Here is a 19,526-nt window from a genome sequence, read left to right on the forward strand (position 1 = left end):
CCTGAGCCAGAAACGCGAAAACGAAAACCACCATACACGCACATATATAATAGCCTACATGTATCTTCTGTCTTTTTGAATTAACAACCAGTTTAGTTCCAAGAGTCTTTTCATATAAGTTGATTTCTAACCACACACACACACACACACACACACACACACACACACACACACACACACACACACACACACACACACACACACACACACACACACACACACACACACACACACACACACACACACACACACACACACACACACACACACACACACACAGCGGGGAAATTACTGGTCTTGCAGATGAAATATACATTTGTGCAAATTATTTCTAATTGTGAGCTAAAAAAAAGAATCGAGCAAATTAAATAAAGCCTGTAATTTATCGTATACGCACAGCTTCATAGAAGTATTGTATGAAGGACATGATCTCATATCTGTAGAAAAGCATTTATGCATATGCAAAGTATAAAGACAATTTCATAGCCAATGATGTTAAAAATATGAAATACTTAAAAAAAAAAAACAGTAATCTGGGCTAAATAGACTATATTAGACAGATATTTTTTATAAGATTCATGTATTGTTTTTATTTTTCTGTAGCTTTAGTGTTCATTGGACTGTATGAAGTAAAATGTTAAGTGAATAGATTAAGTTCTGTTTTTTTTAAGATCATTTTGATCATAAAAACAAGTGAAGAGTCTTGACACAAAAATAAAATTGACAAAATAAAATAATGATCCAAAATAAAATGAATAAACATTTAAAAATAAGAACCATGCAGCCTTTCAATGAATGAACATCTTTGCAATTGTTTATTAATTTCTCAAGTGAGTATGAAATATCATATTAAACATGAATTATGATCAAATTAGTGTGGATATATTTATCATAAGATAATTTTAACCTGAGTTCTTCAAGGTCTCACCGAATGAACAATGTCAAGATTAAAAGCAAATCAATTTCGAAACAGTTATGCTGCAGTATATGAAAAAAAAAAAAAATCGTCATTATATGTTCAGAAACACTGATGCATGAAAGAAAACAAGGCATTTAATTTTTATGCCAATACTGAAAATCAGAAATCATAAATAAACACACCATATTTTAAAACAACTTAATTTTTTTTCATTCACATAATAAATACATTTTGCAGTACCATTTTGCATCATTTTATTTGGTGTGCGAGGGGGGGGGGGGTGCATTTTGAGTATGTACATCATAAATATTTTTTCTCACTCTGAGAAAACAGCCAGTTTCTTATAAATACATGAAGGAGTGAGGTAAAGGCTGGAGTCTGTCAGAAAAGCTCCAGTGTAAACCTCAAATCACCAAACAGCAGCAACTGTCAATCACTCACAGACTAACCCAACCGGCGCTAGAGTCGCCACTTCAATTCTATTATTGTTCCAGTTATTTGAGTGTTTCATAATTGCATAATCTCAGTTTTCATTTTAAAGGCTGACATTTAAGAGGCTTGCAGGAGGACAAAAAAAAGGTTCATTTGTTCAAGTCAATAATATACAATAATGTGCTCAACCGATTTTGTTGTTGTTTTGTTTAAAAAAATAAATAAAAGTTTCAAATTGAATCTTCAGCCTGTGACTTAGAAGACTGAATTGGGTCCAAACACAGATGGACAGCATATGCAACTACAAAAAAATAAAATAATAATAATATCCCAGTACACATGAGCTAAGATTCAATTCTACAGCAACCTTAAACAGTTATGAAACAATAATAAATTAATGCTGCATTTTGCATTAGAACTAGTTATTGATCAACATGCTACTTCCATTTTTTTCTTGCAAATATTAAAATGTATATTCTCCAATGCCACAAATGTACTTGTTAAAATCGGGCTACTGCTGTGTCTCATCAAGTATAGAGGGAAAATGACCTGCATGGAATTTGAGGCCATGGATGTAGAACTGTTGCATTAAAAATGAACAAAAAACAAACGATCCGAAAACATTTTTTACGTGTAGCTTAAACCACAAAATATCTGTGACCCAGCAGTAAATTAAATAATTAAATACTGGTTTCCCGTTTGGATTTTTGAAACCGCTATTACGAAGTCTTGTAATTTCTTGATTTTCATTAATTCTCCCTCTTCCAGAGATGATTTGAGAAATCCTCATTCATTCAAGAATTTACAGCTTATAATAGTGGTTAAGATAGAAATGTGCTAATCAGGTATATAAAGTATTTGACAAACAAACCCTTTTCAGCTGTGAACAGATGAATCGAGTGTCACTTTCACAGATTTATACACTGAACAAATGTTCTTAATCTTGTTTTCCAGTAAAAATATCTAAACATCCTTAAAATAAGATGTTTATTATCATATACAAAATTGCATTAGATAATAAGACTTGTTTTCAGTTTTCTTATTCTGTTAATTAAGTGTTTATTTTTCCTTCTTGAGCATAAAACCTCAGTAAATTTGAAGAAAAAAAAAAGACAATAAATGTCTTCTCAGTGAAGTGATCATATCTAAACTAAAGCAGTTTAGCTTTTTAGGTAAATGCTTGTTTTAAGGATGTTTAATTCTTTACTAGTAAACAATTAACTCTTTCCCCACCACTGATGGAAATTTCCGGCTTTCCGTGTTTTCACTGTTATACTGTAGGGGGCGCTGTTACACATCTAACAAAAGAGTACTGAATCTCCTGATCAAAACACAGGCGAAGAAGCAGCAGAAACAAGCCATGTCAGATGTAAGCAGATGCATGTGTAAAATAACGCGATCATCAACATTAAACAGCATATACATCAAAACTGCCTAATGTTAGCGAATGAAATGTCAACCCAGGACGAGCTTTAGGACTGTGAAGCTCTGGGTGTTGATGGACTCGATCTACTCCATCTGTGTTTTGATCATGGTTCTGAGTCAGATCTGGATTTAGTCTTAGAAAAAAACGTGATTTTCTCAGCTTTTTGCTCAAAATGTTGTTGTTTTTTTATGAAAAAAAGTGTTGATAAAAAAATAATGGATAAAGCTAGAAAAAAGCAGTTTGTCGTTTAAAAGCAGAGGGTCTGTTGTTTCTTTTGATATATTGCATGTTCAGATATTCATACAACAAAATATTCCATGAAATATTTATGAAAATAACAACCCGATCTCACGGCACTTCGTAAGTATTTTATGAGGTGGCTAATTCGTACAAATTCATACAACCTCGCGTACGAATTTGTAAGATTTTTGCTAAATCGTACATATTTAACGAGTTGCCCAATTCATATGAATTCGTACGAATGACCTACTTCTGACTCCGCCCCTAAACCCACCCATCACTGGGGTTTTGGAAAATTGTACGAATTCGTACGAGTGAGGTTGTAAGAATTTGTACGAATTAGCCACTTTATACTCACTATACTATTAATTGGTCGCGAGATAGCATTGAAAATGATCGAAAATGCTGGTGGGGAAAGAGTTAAGAGAAAGAATAAAAAAGCAAATCTAGGCTAGCTTGTGAGAGTGTGAAGCGCTGAGTGGTTCGATAAGCATCAGCTGCCGTTGGTGATGATGACGGAGGTGCCTTTATGACCCGGCGTTTGCTCAGCCTGCATGCGTAGATGAGTGGCCATGTCGTAATGGGAGGAACCGGAGCACCCCAGGGAGTATCCTCGAAAGCTGTCGGCCTCGTACAGATGTTCTAGTGCGTAGCTGGTGAGCGAGTAGGCCGTGTGTTTCTCCAGGTACTGGCGGGTTTGTGAGGGGTAGAGCGCGGGGGTCGGAGAGACGGCGCATGTTGACAGCGGCTGCTGTTGGGACGAGGAAAGCTCATTTTGCATGAAGTCTTTACTTTTTCCCAGTCTGTCGGGGATGGGGCTGCTGAGACGGGACAGAGGAACAGGGCTGGGGGCGGGGCTTATCCCCTGAGCCGGCCCCCGACACACCACTCCCTGCAAACCTGACTGGGGAAAGTCAGTGTGAAATGACGGGCCGTGGCTCTTGGCCAGACCGTTTGTAGCCTCCAAAGGTATTTCTGTAGGAGCCTTTCGCAGCTGCAGACGACTCTCCTCCTCTTTGATCATCTGTTGCGTGGCTCGAATCAATGTCTCAATTTTGCTGGGCTCTTGAGGACTCGCGCGATAGCGGTCGCCTGAATCGCTCGCAGAGCCGCCATCAGGTGAGCTGACCACGCTGTCCTCATCCCAGTGACCCCTCACTGCAAGGGGAAGAAATCAGGGTTACCATGTGGAATTAGACACGATTCAACAAACCAAACCAAAATTCTTTGGCAGAGTGTAACAAAAAACAGGGAAAGATCCCTTTCAATTGTTCCAGAGTGGAATCGTTATTTTACAGGGCTTTCACACCGTTTGCTGCGGTCCGAGTGCCAATGTTGGTCTGGTTTCACGCTCAACCGGAGTGAAACCCTCTTTCTGCTGCTTTTCTGACTCTTTTTGAGGAGACAGTGGATTGCCATTAATTCGCCGCCCTGATTGCACTCACTATGCGCGTATACTCTGCGCTCGCTAGTATCCAAGGTAAATCATCAACACTATCATCCCTTACATGTGTTTTATTAAACTAAATACATTGTAATCGGCTATTTGGTAATATTGTGACACGATATATTGTTACACCCCTACAAACTACAGATCCACTAAAAGAAACGCACCTTGCAGGCTATGGATTGAGGCAATGTGTGGCATCACAGCATCAAAACTGTCCCCGTTCTCGGACGAGGGCTTGGGTAGCGGGAGGACAGAGCGGGCCGCACCCCACCACGCCTCTCGCCCGGGCTGAGGGGTGCCGAGGAAGTATCGCCCGGCCTTACAGCGCCCCCTGTCGCAGGACTCGGAGTGAGTGTGTCCGTAGAGGTCTCCGGAGGAGTGGTCGTCGGTCAGCGGGAGGCCGTAGCACAGCGGCCGTGGTTCGGAGAACTGTCGGTACACGCATGAGGAGTCTATGCCTTCGCACTGCTCCAGAAGCTGAGGAGATGCCGAGTCAGTGAGAGGACTCCCTCCCCACGGGCTATCCTGATCTGACTCCGAGCGATCCGTGGGGAAACCCGGATACTGCACAAGAAAAGAACATGCATTAATACAGTGGTTTCTAACTGTGTTCATGGAGGATCCCCAACAGTACACATTTTGGATGTTCTCCTAATCCATTTCAGGTCTCTGGGCCAGATTTACTAAACAAGGCAAATTAGCGTGAGAGCGCAATCCCATAAAAGCACTGATGGGTAGTGGAAAGATCAGCAAGTGATTTAGAGACAATACACAAATTAAAGAACACAGATGCAGTCGGATCATTTCCATAATGACCAACACAATCCACCAAGAGCGGCACAAACTAACATCTGGTTTAAGACATGCTTTTTTTGGGGAGATAAATAATGGCACAAATACCATAAAATTGACGAGCGCAAACCTTAGTAAATTACATTGCATGATTCATTTAAATTCTCTCCTCCCATACATTTGCGTCTGAAAGGGAAACTAATGCATATGCAATAATATCAGCCGCAGAAATAACCCTGTCCAAGCCTTTGCAACGCTCATTTTTCACAGCGTATCACTAGTAAATCACCTTTTTAACACCAAAAGACGGTTTGCACTGCAGGGTTAGTAAATCTGGCCCTCAGCATCTCTAATAATGAGCTGATGAGTGGTGTGTTTGATTAGGAAGAGTCGTGTAGTGTTGGGGTTGTATGAATTTGTTAGGTCGTGGTATATGTAAAGCACTTTGACCAACATGTGTTGTTTCTAAAAGTGCTATATAAATAAATGTGATAGATTGATTGGGTGGTGTGCCGCCAGGAACAAAGTTTGGGAACACGGGCAACTAATAACTTTAGCATTAAGGGCAAAGGTAAAACTGTGCACCAGTGTGATTTACACATATAGAACATGTCCCTGGATCAACATCCAACATTCCTAGCATCCAATCCTAAATCTACCCCCAACCCTACCCTTAAAATTACAGTGCAATGATTGCATGTTGTTCCAGGGCGTAACCCTAGCACTTACCCAACACCTTAAATTAGAAGGCAATGATTGGTTTATGGAAATATTACATGTTTAGGAACATGTCCTAGCTGCGTAAATCACATTCGAAGTCTTCCCAGCAACAGAAGACCTTCCTGGAGTTTCCAATATACCATTACCAGCCGACTGGAAGGTGTTACTGTGACACTGACCTGTGAATAGGGAGACAGTCTCGTTTTGGTCTTGGTACGGGAGACCCTGCTCTTGCCGACTCTTCTGTTCTCGCTGACGGGGTTGGAGGGGCTGTTGTAGGTGAACGAGGGTTTGGTGGACGTCACCTGATCTAAAGACAACTGTAGTCCTTTGTACTCCGTGTCCCTGTTGAGAAATGACAACAACATTGAGCGCCGAACCCTGCGACTGATTTAAGAAGCCGTGCACTGGTGCATTTCTCCTTTTCAGTTTACCGATCCTACCTAAATGTACGGTCAGGCTTTTAAAAAAAAGATTTTTCAGGCTCCATGCTCATTTGTGAAGCAGTGTGTGAGGAAGACTCAAGGACAGAAAATGAATTGCATTGTTTCTCCTGCAGGATTGGAACAAGGCTCCTACAAACATACGGCAGAGGGCTGGAGGCTCTGTTCAAATACACAGTGAGATTAAGAGCTATGTCTGGCTAAATCAAACCCACACAGGGATCACCACATAAGGCATAACTAGGAAATGGGAATTGATTTCTCAGTAAAGTGCTGTATGGATTTCTGTTCCCAGTGATGTATAACTTTCAGAAAACAATGGCAAGAACGTATGCTATCCAGGCGTCGACGCCAGCTTTCCTCCTGGCTCAGACTAATAGGATTGCACCCAGATGGCGATATCTCGGAAAAAGCACATACACCCACACAAACGTATGTACACATCCACTCGGTCGTTGATGTGAAGTTGACGCAAATTGTTGTACGCTCTCCGTCAAAAGAGTTTTTTCTGGGATCAAGGCCTGAAGGCAAAAGCCAAAACCTTTTAAAGGAGTAGTTCACTTAAGAATTTCCTGATAATTTATTTACCCCAACGTCATCCAAGATGTTCATGTCTTTCTTTCTTCAGTCGAAAAGAAATGAAGGTTTTTGAGGAAAACATTCCAGGATTTTTCTCCATATAGTGAACTTAAACGGGAACCAAAGGTCCAAATGTGAGTTTCAGTGCAGCTTCAAAGTCTCAGAACGATCCCAACCGAGGAACAAGAGTCTTATCTAGACAAACCATCAGTCATTTTTAACCACAAAAGCTCGTCTTGCAGTATCTCTGCGATGCGCCGCACATTGCTTAATCACGTTGAAAGGTCGCGGTTCAAAAATCAAATTTTCTCCTCCAACTTCAAAACGTTCGACAGTGTGTTTTACCTTTTTTTTTTTTTTGGAAATGGCGTTTGACTTAGTCTTTGCATGTTGGTTTTGTAAACACTGGATCGTTATTTTTGTCTACGTCGCGATTTGACCTTTCCAACGTGATTATGTAATGCGTAACGCATCTCAGATCTAGTGGAAGACGATCATTTGTGGTTAAAAAGTATATATATTATATATTTTTTAGAAAATGACTGATGGTTTGTCTAGATAAGACTCTTATTCCTCAGCTGGGATCGTGTCGAGACTTTGAAGCTGCACTGAAACTGACATTGGACCATTGGTTCCCATTGAAGTCACTAATATGGAGAAAATCCTGGAATGTTTTCCTCAAAAACCTTCATTTCTTTTCGACTGAAGAAAGAAAGACATGAACATCTTGGATGACGTGGGGGGGTGAGTAAATTTTAATTCTGAAGTGATCTACTCCTTTAAGGTGATGCAACAGGTTGGCCGATGTCAGTGATTTAGCGCATTCACACAATCTCATTGAGCTGAGCCGTCATTCTCACACACACACACACACACACACACACACACACACACACACACACACACACACACACACACAGTCTCATTTCACACCTCACAGCCCGTGTGAGTAGACTCTGATAACACCACGATAAGACGCTAGACACATCCACCTCGTTTCCTTTTCTCACCAAACACTAGCTGTGCATTTCTGAATGAGAGTGGAGAGGTTAAACAGTAAACAGATCCCACACTTGTCAAGTCTACATTACAATGCACGCTTTTATGGAAATCATTCTTCCCAAGAAAACCCGAATCATGGAATATGACAAAAAAAAACACACTCTTAGCAAGCTGTGAGCTATAAACACTCATCATCTTTACAGCCTATTAATTAAACCTCATAAACACTTCTCCTTTATAGCTGTGGCTGAAGAGCCGCCTGACGCTCACCGGCTATCGGCAGACTGGCATTTAAAACCAGTCTGTTTTAATGAAGGTTCTTCTGGCATGCAATTCATTTACATCTGTAACAGATAGATAGCAAAGGAGGCAGAGCGAGTGGGGGGGTGGGGGTTCGATGCTCCAGATGCTGGCATCACTTCTATTGGGCTCTCTGGACGTGTGCGCACAAATGCGGCGTTTCGCTCTTCCACACACACTCCTCGCTCAAAGCCGTATGTGAGCGATGGCTCCATTGCTCAATCCCACCTCATTCTTTCCAGGGAGCTCCAGTGGAAAAGTTCATTGTGGTAATGCACAGAGTTTGTCCGTATGAATGCATGACAAATAAATCATCCACGACCCCTGGCTCCCATGCAGTTCCTGTACAAGCAGCTGGCATATTATATAAAGCAAGAACAGGAATGACACCCCTAAACTGACTGATGAGCATCAGGGCAGCTTAGAGTCACGCAGTCACTGTCACGACTGGATTTCTGCAAACACCATCAATTTGAGCCTTAATGAGATTGTGTTGAACCAACTGATAGTTGCAGCTCACTGAGATGAGCTATTCGGCTGTGTAATAGTGGAGTAATGTGTGCAATTCAACACAGCCGCAGACAGAAGACTGAGGAAATGATACGGCTTTGCTACACTTTCGCCTAATGTACTGCATGCATGTTAGTCATTAAGTACAGCACTGGCCAACAGTGATGTCTGGAGGGGATGCTAGATTTTAAGGACCCTACCAGTTATTAAGATTAAGCCATCAAAGTATGTGGAAAATAGCTTTTGAATATGTTTTTAGGAACAAAACACTAAACTTGGTTAAGGTACTGTATTTATCTGACATATTTTACTATGCAAAAAAAAAAAAGCTCACAGGAAAAAGCATACATTGACTACAACATGATTCTTTTTTGATTGTTTTGGCATGTGTTCATAATTTCTTTGCATGACAGCCTGGACAAAAATGATGTCGGCACAAATTTGATTGCATTATTATCAGAATTAAAACAAGCACAGCTATGCAATATGCTTACAAACCCCGTAACACATTTGTAATAATATTTGAATAAAGGCTATAATTTTCCTGGGCTGGACATCAGTTTTGGCCGCTACTGTATATGTGTTTTGAATTGCATTATTGAACATTTGAGGATATGTTTCTGATGTTTATTTAGGTATTGTATGTTCCAGTGCAAACAAATTAAATAATTTGAAAATATTCTTTCACATGCATATACAGTACCGTTGGGGTTAGTAAGACAGAATACTTTTATTTTTAAAGAAACTGATTCAGAACAGATGCATTAAATTGATCTGTGTTGTGACAGTAAATACATTTATAATGTTGCAAAAGAAAACAATGTTCTTGTGAACTTTCTATTATAATGTATCAGTTTTCGCAAAAACATTGACATTTAATCATAAATGTTTCTTCATATTAGAATGATTTCTGAAGGATCATGGGACACTGAAGACTGGAGTAATGATGCTGAAATATTTAGATTTTACAATATCTTACAATTGTCATCAGGTGTCTTCAGCTGAATAGACTAAATCGATCTGCAGTAAATGTCTTCATTCTGAATGTTAAATTACTCAAAACTATTTGTATTTATTTGAACTGTTAAAACCGATTCTAAATAAATGTCCTTTTTAATCACTCTTCATAGCTTTAAATATCATTTAATGTTGCAAAAGGACGACGCGAATCAAAGGTGCAGCGCTGTAGCTGTGGAGACTCACGTGAGGACGTAGTTGACGCTGACGATGCAGTGTGGTCTGGACGATCTGCTGTTGTGAACGATCGTGGCGTAGCTCTGAACCCACACCCAGCCGCCCTGCTTCGCCAGGAACCGGTAGTATTTAGTGGTGACCTGTCCTTTAACCAGCACTACACAGAGACAGACACAATCAATCAATGCAAGAACAGCTCTGACACTCGCTATCTTACAAGTGGAAAAAACATCCATGCATTTGTTGTTTACTTCCATCAGCAAAATTGTGATTTTTGTTTTGTTCGCCTTACGTGCGTTTCGTTTAAACCTTTTAATTCAGTAAAAGCTAATTACCGCTTTCATTTGCATGTTTAAACCATAAGCTGCCGTTTCTCTCACAGCCTAATAACTATTTATAGCAAATAATGTCAAATATTGTGTCTCTTAATAAGCGGTGTTGTGCTGCAGTCAGGAATGCAATAGATAAAACAATGGATAACAGAAAATTATAAAAGGACTGAACATTAAAATGAGAAAAATTCTCGTTTTAAATCTGCCTCGCTAATTTAGTTACAAATAGATTGCGTGTTTAATGAAGGTTCACGCTCAAATCAGCATGTCGAGGCAGGGAGATCATATTCATCTCCTGTAATGTGGCATTATCAATTACTGCGCACAGTTGTGTTGAAGAGGTGGAGGTGACGGCGAGAGACGCGTCTGCACCGCCGGTCGTCACTAAAGCTGCTGTAAAGGAATGAGGAAAAACAAACCTAACTCACACAAGTGGTGCGCGCAGCGGAGATGGAAAGTGTCACAGCTGTGGACGTGATGATAAAGCGTCTTCTCTATTAAGTCTTGCGGCTCGTAGCCAGTGAGCTCCGCAACCCTGACCAACACAAACACACAACGGAATAACAATAGTGTTGGCGTGAGCACAAACACCTGTGCACACACCGGCTCGTCGGAGAGCCGGACAAATCCGGTTAAACGTAAACCCAACGTGCAAACGGGGCTCACTAAACACAGCTGCGTATGAGCACAGAGAAACACACACTGTACGTGCTTAAACAGAGCTGCATTTACACACTCATACACAGACAAAGAGCTTCACTGCATTTCCCATAATGCACATACACACATAAACACAGTTGGATCCAAATTTAAAACAAATCGGTGTAGAAACAACGTTCACTTGGAAATTGCTTGTAATTTTCACAAATTATTACAAAGAAATGTCAAGTAAGACACTGAATGGAAAGGGAAAGACTGGAACAGTATTTTCTTGTAACATGTACTATTGTGGTCTTTTTTAATTTTTCATTTTTACAGTGTTTTCTTGCTTCCATTAAAATGCCAGATTTTCGAAAATTCGTGTTTACTTTTTAATGTTTAAATTTCAATGTTTTACTCAAATTGTTACGCTTAGAATATCATTTGAAACGAAATGGTAACAATTTACAGTAAGGTCACAGAAGCTAACTACAAATGTTGACATGAACTAAAATCTTAGTTTGTTTTAATTTCAACATTTACTAGTACCTTATTAAAATCAAAAGTTGCATCTGGTAATATTATTGGTAACACTTTAGTTTAGGGTCCAATTCTCACTTTTAACGAGTTGCTCATTAGCACGCATATTACTAAGATATTGGCTGTTTATTAGTACTTATAAGCTCATATTATTGTCTTATCATATTCTACATTCCTTAATCCACCCAATACCTAAACTTAACAATGACCTTACTGACTATTAATAAGCAGTAATTATGAGTGTGTTTGGGGAAGTCGTAGTTAATAGTGAGAATTGGACCCTAAACCATTTTATTTAAATGACCTTTTTGTTAGAACAACACAGTTGCATTTATATAAAATAACGTCAACAGAGATTAATGAACACGTGTATTGCTCAGAGTCAGTTGATGCATTAACTAAGGAACCTCGTTATAAAGTGTTATCACTGAAATAGTTTGCATTAAATCCTCAGGCCTCATTGCCTACATTATCCTGTATCAGTAAAAGGAGTGTGTTTCCGTGTGTACGCTGACGGTACCTGGAGTCCAGGAAGATGAGCTTCATGTCCAGGCTGGCTCTGAACATGAACATGTTGCTGTGGAGCTTGATCTCGGTGACGGCGCTGGGCGGGAGAGAGTGACCGACGGCCACGAGACCCACGTTCTGATAGCAGCCGTCGAACGGAGACATGTCTAGACTATACTGACGGACCTTCAGATACCCACTGCAGTGGATCACCTGCGGAAACACACACACTTATGCATCCATGCAGCTCCAAAACACTGAACACACAAGCACGTTCTGGACATTGCTCATGCTGACTAGTTCAAATATTCAATTCACATTTATTTGTATGGCGCTTTTCACAATACACATCATTTCAAAGCAGCTTTGAGTCCACATTACAGTTTAGAGTGATCTGTTATCAGAGGAAACTAAGTTATGTATTTCAGAAATGTACATTTACAAAATCAGTTAGCTAAACATGTATTTATTTAAACAATGTAATCATTTAATGCAGAAACAATCAGCTCACTGAAGTAATGAATACTTGTTTGTTAACAAATTATATGAAGCCAAATGCATTAAAATATGATGAGCTCCTCACACTATACCATTAAAAATCCTCACTATAAGGTTATGTGTAGAACTCTAGGACTCCTTTATGCCAAAAAGGTTATATATAAGGGAAAAAATTATTGCATGCTACTTTGTTTAATTGGTTATTTCAGGTTTTTATAGTGATAAAGCATGTTTATGAGCTTCTTAATTCATAAAATGTCATTAAAATTAATTTAAGTTATATCCATGAAATGATCCCATGATGGGAACTTCTACGGTTCTAATTATGAAGCGTTTGAAATTCTATATAGAACCTTTTCTTCTAATAGTGTACACTATAAAAGAGGAGGCATATAATAAAGATATCTGGTAACACTTCACAATAAGGTTCATCACCTGTTAAAATGAACAATAATTCTTCAGCATTTATTAATCTTAGCTAATATTAATTTACTAATACATTATTTAAATCAAAGGTTGTATTTGTTAACATTAGTTAATGCACTGTGAACTAACATGAACAATGAACAGCTGTATTTTTATTAAATAATATTAATAAAGATTAGTAATGTAACAAATGTATTGCTCATTGTTAGTTCATACATTAATGTTTACTAATGAACCTTATTGTAAAGTGTTACCGATGCAGTTTTGTACATCAGCACTCATAAATAATAAATGACAACGGCCTACCTTGTATCCGCCACACGTCAAGCCTGCGTTTCTTTTAGCGAGGACGCATTTCATTCTCAGAAAGAAAGATCGTTCCATTTCATATTCTAGAAAAGCAACAGTCAGAAGCAGACGGTGAAGGAGTGTGCTAACAGCTGGAGATGAACAGAAGAGCGCGAGTGTGTGTCTCACCGTGGACGAAGTGCGAATGATACGGCTGGTGTGCGGTCAGCACCGCGGTCATCTCGTCGTGGTCCGCCGGGTGGATGTACTCGTAAATACTGTTCCCCGTCAGCTCTACCTGTTAAAATGAGCTTCTGTCATTGCAGTCAAAGCTGACCGAGACACAGTGAGCTCTAGACTGAGCATACACACAGCAAACACTGAGACATGCACGTTACCTGTGACAGCCCTAAATGCACCGACGCCGTCTCTGAAATGTACATGATTTTCCCATCAGGAGCCACCACAAAAATGAAGCCATCCAAAGTCTGAGGAAAAGAGGGCAACACTTTATTCTAGATACACATGTTACATTACTATAGGAATTACTATACTAACTGTGTTTAATTACATGCAACTAACCCTAAACCAAACAGCCCCATAGTAAGAACATGTAGTTATTTATTATTACTCAGTATTAAATTATATAATCACATTCTAACACAGACACCTTAAAATAAAGTGTAACCGAAAATGTAAAGGACATTTTATTAATGCGTTCATTTGCTCTAGTAAATCAGTTACTTGTTTATCATTTTAGGACAAGATGTAATACATTTAAAATTTGAATTGATCAAATAGAGCTTTTATGTTCTATTTGTAACTAAAACACAGGAAGCATTTATAAAAATAATTTTTATCATTTAAGGAATTATGAAACATCATAGCTACCTACAAAAATCTAAGAAACAAATTCCCATCTTGATATCTAGACGTCCACAAGCAATGCGACACGAACTGACACAATTCTACACAATCGTTAGAGCAGTTTCATAATTTGATATCAGAATTAGCCTATAGGAACATTTTAATCATTAAATATAATAAAATATGATGTGTGTGTAGGCTAATGTGAGAGTGTGTTCTCTACCTGAAGCAGATGAGATCCTAACTCTCGGCCCACATTATCCAGAGAACTGCGACTCACGTGACCCCAAGATTCCCCGAGACCTAAAAACACACACCCGTTTATTAAAAATAAAAATAGAGAAAATCACACAGGCTAGCTATGTAAAAGAGCCGACTTAAAAATAATCTTCGCGTAAAAATAAAATGCCTCCAATGTGCATTCGTGATGGAACAAAAATAGACTAATATAATTCTACAACAGCACAAAAAATAACAGCAGCAGAAATAATAGTCTATCGTCATCTGACGATCAGTTAGTCAATATTTTAACGCCGAATTGACTGTAAACACGCTGAATGTAAATGAGGAGTATTTATGAAGGCGGTGAAACTCGATAAAGCAAACAGTCTGACACACACAATCCTTATTGAAATGCAAATCACACGAAAACAAACATCAGATCAAAGCAAAAGCTCTGATTCCACTTTAATATTAAACAAACATGGAGTCCGCGTTTATCCAGCAGAAACAATCGCTCGATCTGCTCTTCAAACAGCGGACTGAAAACAAGCATATTCTCACACAAAATACACTTTTGAGTTTTTTTTTTTTTTTTTTGTGGAAACATGTTTAAAGGCGTTTTTTTTTTAATCAGACTGGCAGGAAATATACAGATACAAAAAGTAACTATCTTGCTGCTTTTAAATATATAAACACAATACATATTTTAATATTATGATAGCAACAGTGATAGCTATAAATCAAGACCGACCGAGACTGACTGAGCTTTCTAAATACAGTTTATGTTATACAAATATTTAAGTTTATTAAATAACAAAATAATAATATTAATATTAACAATAATAATACAACTGTCGAAACAATCATAATTGCCTTCAAAACGTAATTGGGCGCGATTTAACCGCCGTCTGAGACTCGCAATGCGCGTGCACGCATCCCGATGGATCCAAATTTGGACACAAATATGGACAAACCCAACCATTATTTAGTTTAAAAATGTAAAAAATTAAAAACAACCGCTGGGTTTAAAAATGTAAGAAAATATAAACAATAGTTGGGTTTAAAAATGTAAGGAATTAAAACCAACCGTTGGGTTTAAAAATGTAAAGAATAAAATCAACTAAATTTAAGGAATTAAAACCAACCGTTGGGTTTAAAAATGTAAAAAAAATGGTTGTCCATATGTGACCCAAACATGGGTTAAAAAAACAGCATTTTTAGTGTAAAGAGAAGTTGTGATTATTCGCAGGGAAATGACTGCATCTGAACACCCGTGAGCTCATCACGTTATGAACTTTACATCAGCAATAAGAGACACACAAAATAATATTTTCTCCAGCAGAAATGTTTCGGACTCCAAAGAAAACTGAAGTCATTTTAAAGCACTTTTTCTGTTTCTACTGGAAAAGCGCTGAACCCGTTTCTTCAGGCGTTTCGGAGAACATTTATTTTCACAGGCCCGACAGGTCTTTTATTCATTATGCCAATTTTATTCTCCAATAGTAGGACTATAAATGATCGTTATATAAGTTTTTGCCATTTTTGATTGTCGAATGACCGTAAAACGGATTTACATCCAAGAGAAATCGTTGATAAAAAAATAAATAAAAAAATACTTCAACCAAATATGAGCGAAAACCACAGAGGGGATAAAAAGGCACCAACCAAATGAATAAAAACGGAAACCAAGGCCTATTGCGTACATTTATTAGATTGGTGGAATATTCGAGGATTGTTTGACAGCAGTGTCCGTCAGAATTATTCTCTTCACAGCCGAGCCATAAATAACCACCATAAAACCACCTTCACCTTCCTTCATTTTCTAATAAAACTTTACTGTCTCATTTCCTCGAGCTGTCTTTACTTTGACCTCACTGACCTTTAACCCGCGCGAGTTTCATTCGCATTAAAACATTTATTTCAGTGTAATGACTCCAGCACATGCTGCAGTGCCGGAGGAGCCTGTGCATCCTATAGCCAGATAGAGAGGGGATGTGTAGTTTTACCATATGCGTATAACCTGTTCCACGCGCACACCGCGAGCCGAATAAACATGTAATTCATATAAACACTTCAGCTGTTGCTTCACTCCTGACTCTCTTTCTGCTTCAGAGAATCAAGCAGCCGCTTCGTTTCTGTTTCAAACATTTGAATCACATGTATTACATTATTTAGAGAAATATATAATAGACCTATAATGTATAATAAACATGATATATTTCTCTTTCTTCGAAATTATATTCAAGCCAGTAATAGGCATGTCATCACACACATTTAAGAGATAAATAAGCGCGCGCATGGCTGAACATAACGATTGAAAGCAAGAGTTATGCTGTTGATGTATTTAATGTATTTAGCCTACACTCGTCTTTTCTCTTGATGTTACTCGTCATTCTCTTACTGATGAAATGTCAATGTTTATCAACCGCGCTGAGTGATGGCATATCCGCAAACCACTATGGCCTTTTCTTTTTTTTTTTAAATAATAATTATAATAATAGCCTAATAACAACAATAATAATATAAATGTCGATAATATTTGTTTCGTGTCCTCATGTCCAGCCAGGTGTTGATCGGACGATGATAATTGGCGCTGATCGTCTTCAGTCACGCAGAACAGAAAGTGGAAAATAATAACGCTAATAATCAGAAATATCACGACGTCTGAGTCTGTGTGCGAGTGTCGGAACTACACTTACATTCAAATAAAATCAATCTTGCTTTAGTAAAAGTCACGAAACCCCTTTTTGCTTTAATAAAATTCAAGAAAGAATATATTTTTATTTATTGTTTACAGATTAGGCCTGTAAATAAAACGAATACAAATGCAGCGATGTGGCAGGCCGCAACTGCCTTAATGTTTTCGCTCCGCGTTCGCGTTTTTTACAAACGAACAGGCCTCCTATAAAGTCGTCTTATTTAAAACGTTTAAATTGCTATTATATTTTATTACGCTACGTTTTTGGGATGTTTGATGATGATTTCGGAAGGTCCTATATTTTCTGAAAATGATGTGCATGAGATCCTACTGTTTAAGGCCTTACATTAGGCTACATGTAAAAACATGTCTAGATCAAAATACGATTAAAACAAAACAATAATTTAGTTAGCCTTAATAAATAACGATACACTAAAAAATGCTGGGTTGTTTCAACCAATGTTTGGGTCAAATATGGACAAACCCAACCGTTGATTTACATTTTTAAATTACATTTATAAACCCAACCGTCGGTTTAATTTTTTTCTCTCCAACAGTTGGTTTGTCCACTCTCTGAACTATCCACAGGAGCGGTTAATATTTTTAGTAATAACACCACATTAATAATAATAACAATAGGCCTGTATTATTCGTATTATCATAGCTGACAAGAACACCAATAGGCCTAATGCTGTTAAACTTTCTAAAATGAAAGATTTCGTTAGGCTTCACGCAGAAGACGCCGTCCAACACACACACACACACACACACACACACACACACACACACACACACACACACACACACAGGAACGGTCTTCCGTACCTTCAGGGAACACTATCCTCATCTTCAGGTAGCTGGTGGTTAGTCTGATGATGGAGGCTTTGTCCAGCTGAGAGGTGATGGCCGAGGGCAGAGGCAAGAGTTTGGCGAGCTCATAAAACTCGCTGTTCTCCTTCTCTCGACGGGTGCGCGCCGCGTTCTTCGACTTCTCCTTCATATTCCCGGTGACTGACAGCAGATCAGATCAAGATCTCAGATCACACTCAAGATCTCACATCAAACTCAAGATCTCAGCACGGTTACCCGCATAGGAAGGGTTCAGAAGCGTCCTGAAAGCGTTCCTGCCATTCCCAATTCCCAAACTCTTTCCTGCTGTTCCTTAGATGTTTTACACGCAGACCTGAGACAAACACACCTTCATGATTATGATTAGTTTGTCTAATCCGCAGTGAGACTTAGTTTACACACATGAAATCCACTCGGGCCCAGAATCTCTTCATTAGGAAGTTCCTTCCATCAATCCATCCATCAGATGCGCATAATTTTCCTGGAAAACAGCAGATTCACGTTCATTTCTCTTCCGACTTTGAAATGCACGCGTCTTTTGAGGAAAACGCTCTAATTTATGAACTACCACACATTTAATATTAACATTAAATTAACGTTTATTATCTTAAACTGCGCATTTTTCGTTCTACAGATAGTTTTGATATATCTAGTCTATTTCTCTGCATGCGGGAATGTCATTGAACGCATCCGAGTATTTCGCCTTTATAACATCATAATTTGCTGAAGTAAAACTTTAGGCTAAAACTTGCACGTCGTCTTACCTCATATATCAGATCACACTGCAAGCTCGCGCTGTCTTCATAAATCCATAACTCCACAACGACAAATATCCAGACTGGCGTTAATTCGCGCTGAATTCCACAGCAAACACGGGAAACATCTTTGTATCCAGAAGGATCGTGTTTGGAGGAGTTTGCTGAAGTCTTTCTGTCTGGCTAACACTCGGACCCTCCCCTGATCTCAGCTCATTGGACACTGAAGGACCAGACAGGATTTTCCCATTGGATCCCATTCACTAGCGGCCGATCCATGAGGAATCAGGATTTGTTAGAAGCGCTGACCTCTGACCCATAACACACTATGAATGACATTTGCATTTAAATTTCTGTTTCTATCTATCTATCTATCTATCTATCTATCTATCTATCTATCTATCTATCTATCTATCTATCTATCTATCTATCTATCTATCTATCTATCTATCTATCTATCTATCTATCTATCTATCTATCTATCTATCTATCTATCTATCTATCTATCTATCTAATTTCAACAGGAAAACAGACTAAATTAAAATTATTTAAAATTGCTGCAAAATTAAAATAATGGAATGTTCGCCAAATTATCATTTGTTAAAATAAGAGCATTAATCAAATCACCTAAAATATAACCAGCACATATATATATATATATACATATATATATATATATATATATATATATATATATATATGCTGGTTATATTTTAGGTGATTTGATTAATGTAGGCTATAGTACACACAAACATTTAACTACATATCTATAAATATGCAATGTAAAAAACAAAATACAGGTGTTCATGTGATTTTAAGGCGAGACACCCCAGGTGAATAGGGTAAAAAAAAAAATAATAATAAATATTAGTATTTATTACTTCAACAGTTGATTGAT

General features: G+C 38.3%; 1 protein-coding gene across 1 annotated transcript; it reads right to left on the reverse strand.

The window, feature by feature from the left end:
- Window positions 1-1,205: 1,205 nt before the first annotated feature.
- sim1a (SIM bHLH transcription factor 1a) lies at window positions 1,206-18,769 on the reverse strand. The gene is made up of 12 exons (XM_081388159.1): window positions 18,638-18,769; window positions 17,850-18,354; window positions 14,328-14,407; window positions 13,636-13,725; window positions 13,427-13,535; window positions 13,256-13,341; window positions 12,039-12,238; window positions 10,768-10,874; window positions 10,017-10,164; window positions 6,159-6,324; window positions 4,632-5,031; window positions 1,206-4,175 (listed from the first exon to the last, which is right to left on the reverse strand). Exons 2-12 carry the CDS (start codon window positions 18,022-18,024, stop codon window positions 3,511-3,513), a joined length of 2,226 nt encoding a protein of 741 aa, XP_081244285.1. The 5' UTR covers window positions 18,025-18,354; window positions 18,638-18,769; the 3' UTR covers window positions 1,206-3,510.
- Between the last annotated feature and the right edge of the window lie 757 nt (window positions 18,770-19,526).

Source organism: Scardinius erythrophthalmus, assembly GCF_964197995.2.
Source record: "Scardinius erythrophthalmus genome assembly, chromosome: 16".
Classification (NCBI taxonomy): domain Eukaryota; kingdom Metazoa; phylum Chordata; class Actinopteri; order Cypriniformes; family Leuciscidae; genus Scardinius; species Scardinius erythrophthalmus.

What these genes read in the sequence shown, in the direction of transcription:
- sim1a (XM_081388159.1), bottom strand. Translation starts at nt 18,024, where the DNA reads ATGAAGGAGAAGTCGAAGAACGCGGCGCGCACCCGTCGAGAGAAGGAG. An exon ending in TAGGATCTCATCTGCTTCAG is followed by an intron (nt 13,726 to 14,327) that starts GTAGAGAACACA and finishes TCTTTTCCTCAG; the next exon opens with ACTTTGGATGGCTTCATTTT. An exon ending in TCATTCGCACTTCGTCCACG is followed by an intron (nt 13,342 to 13,426) that starts GTGAGACACACA and finishes TTGCTTTTCTAG; the next exon opens with AATATGAAATGGAACGATCT.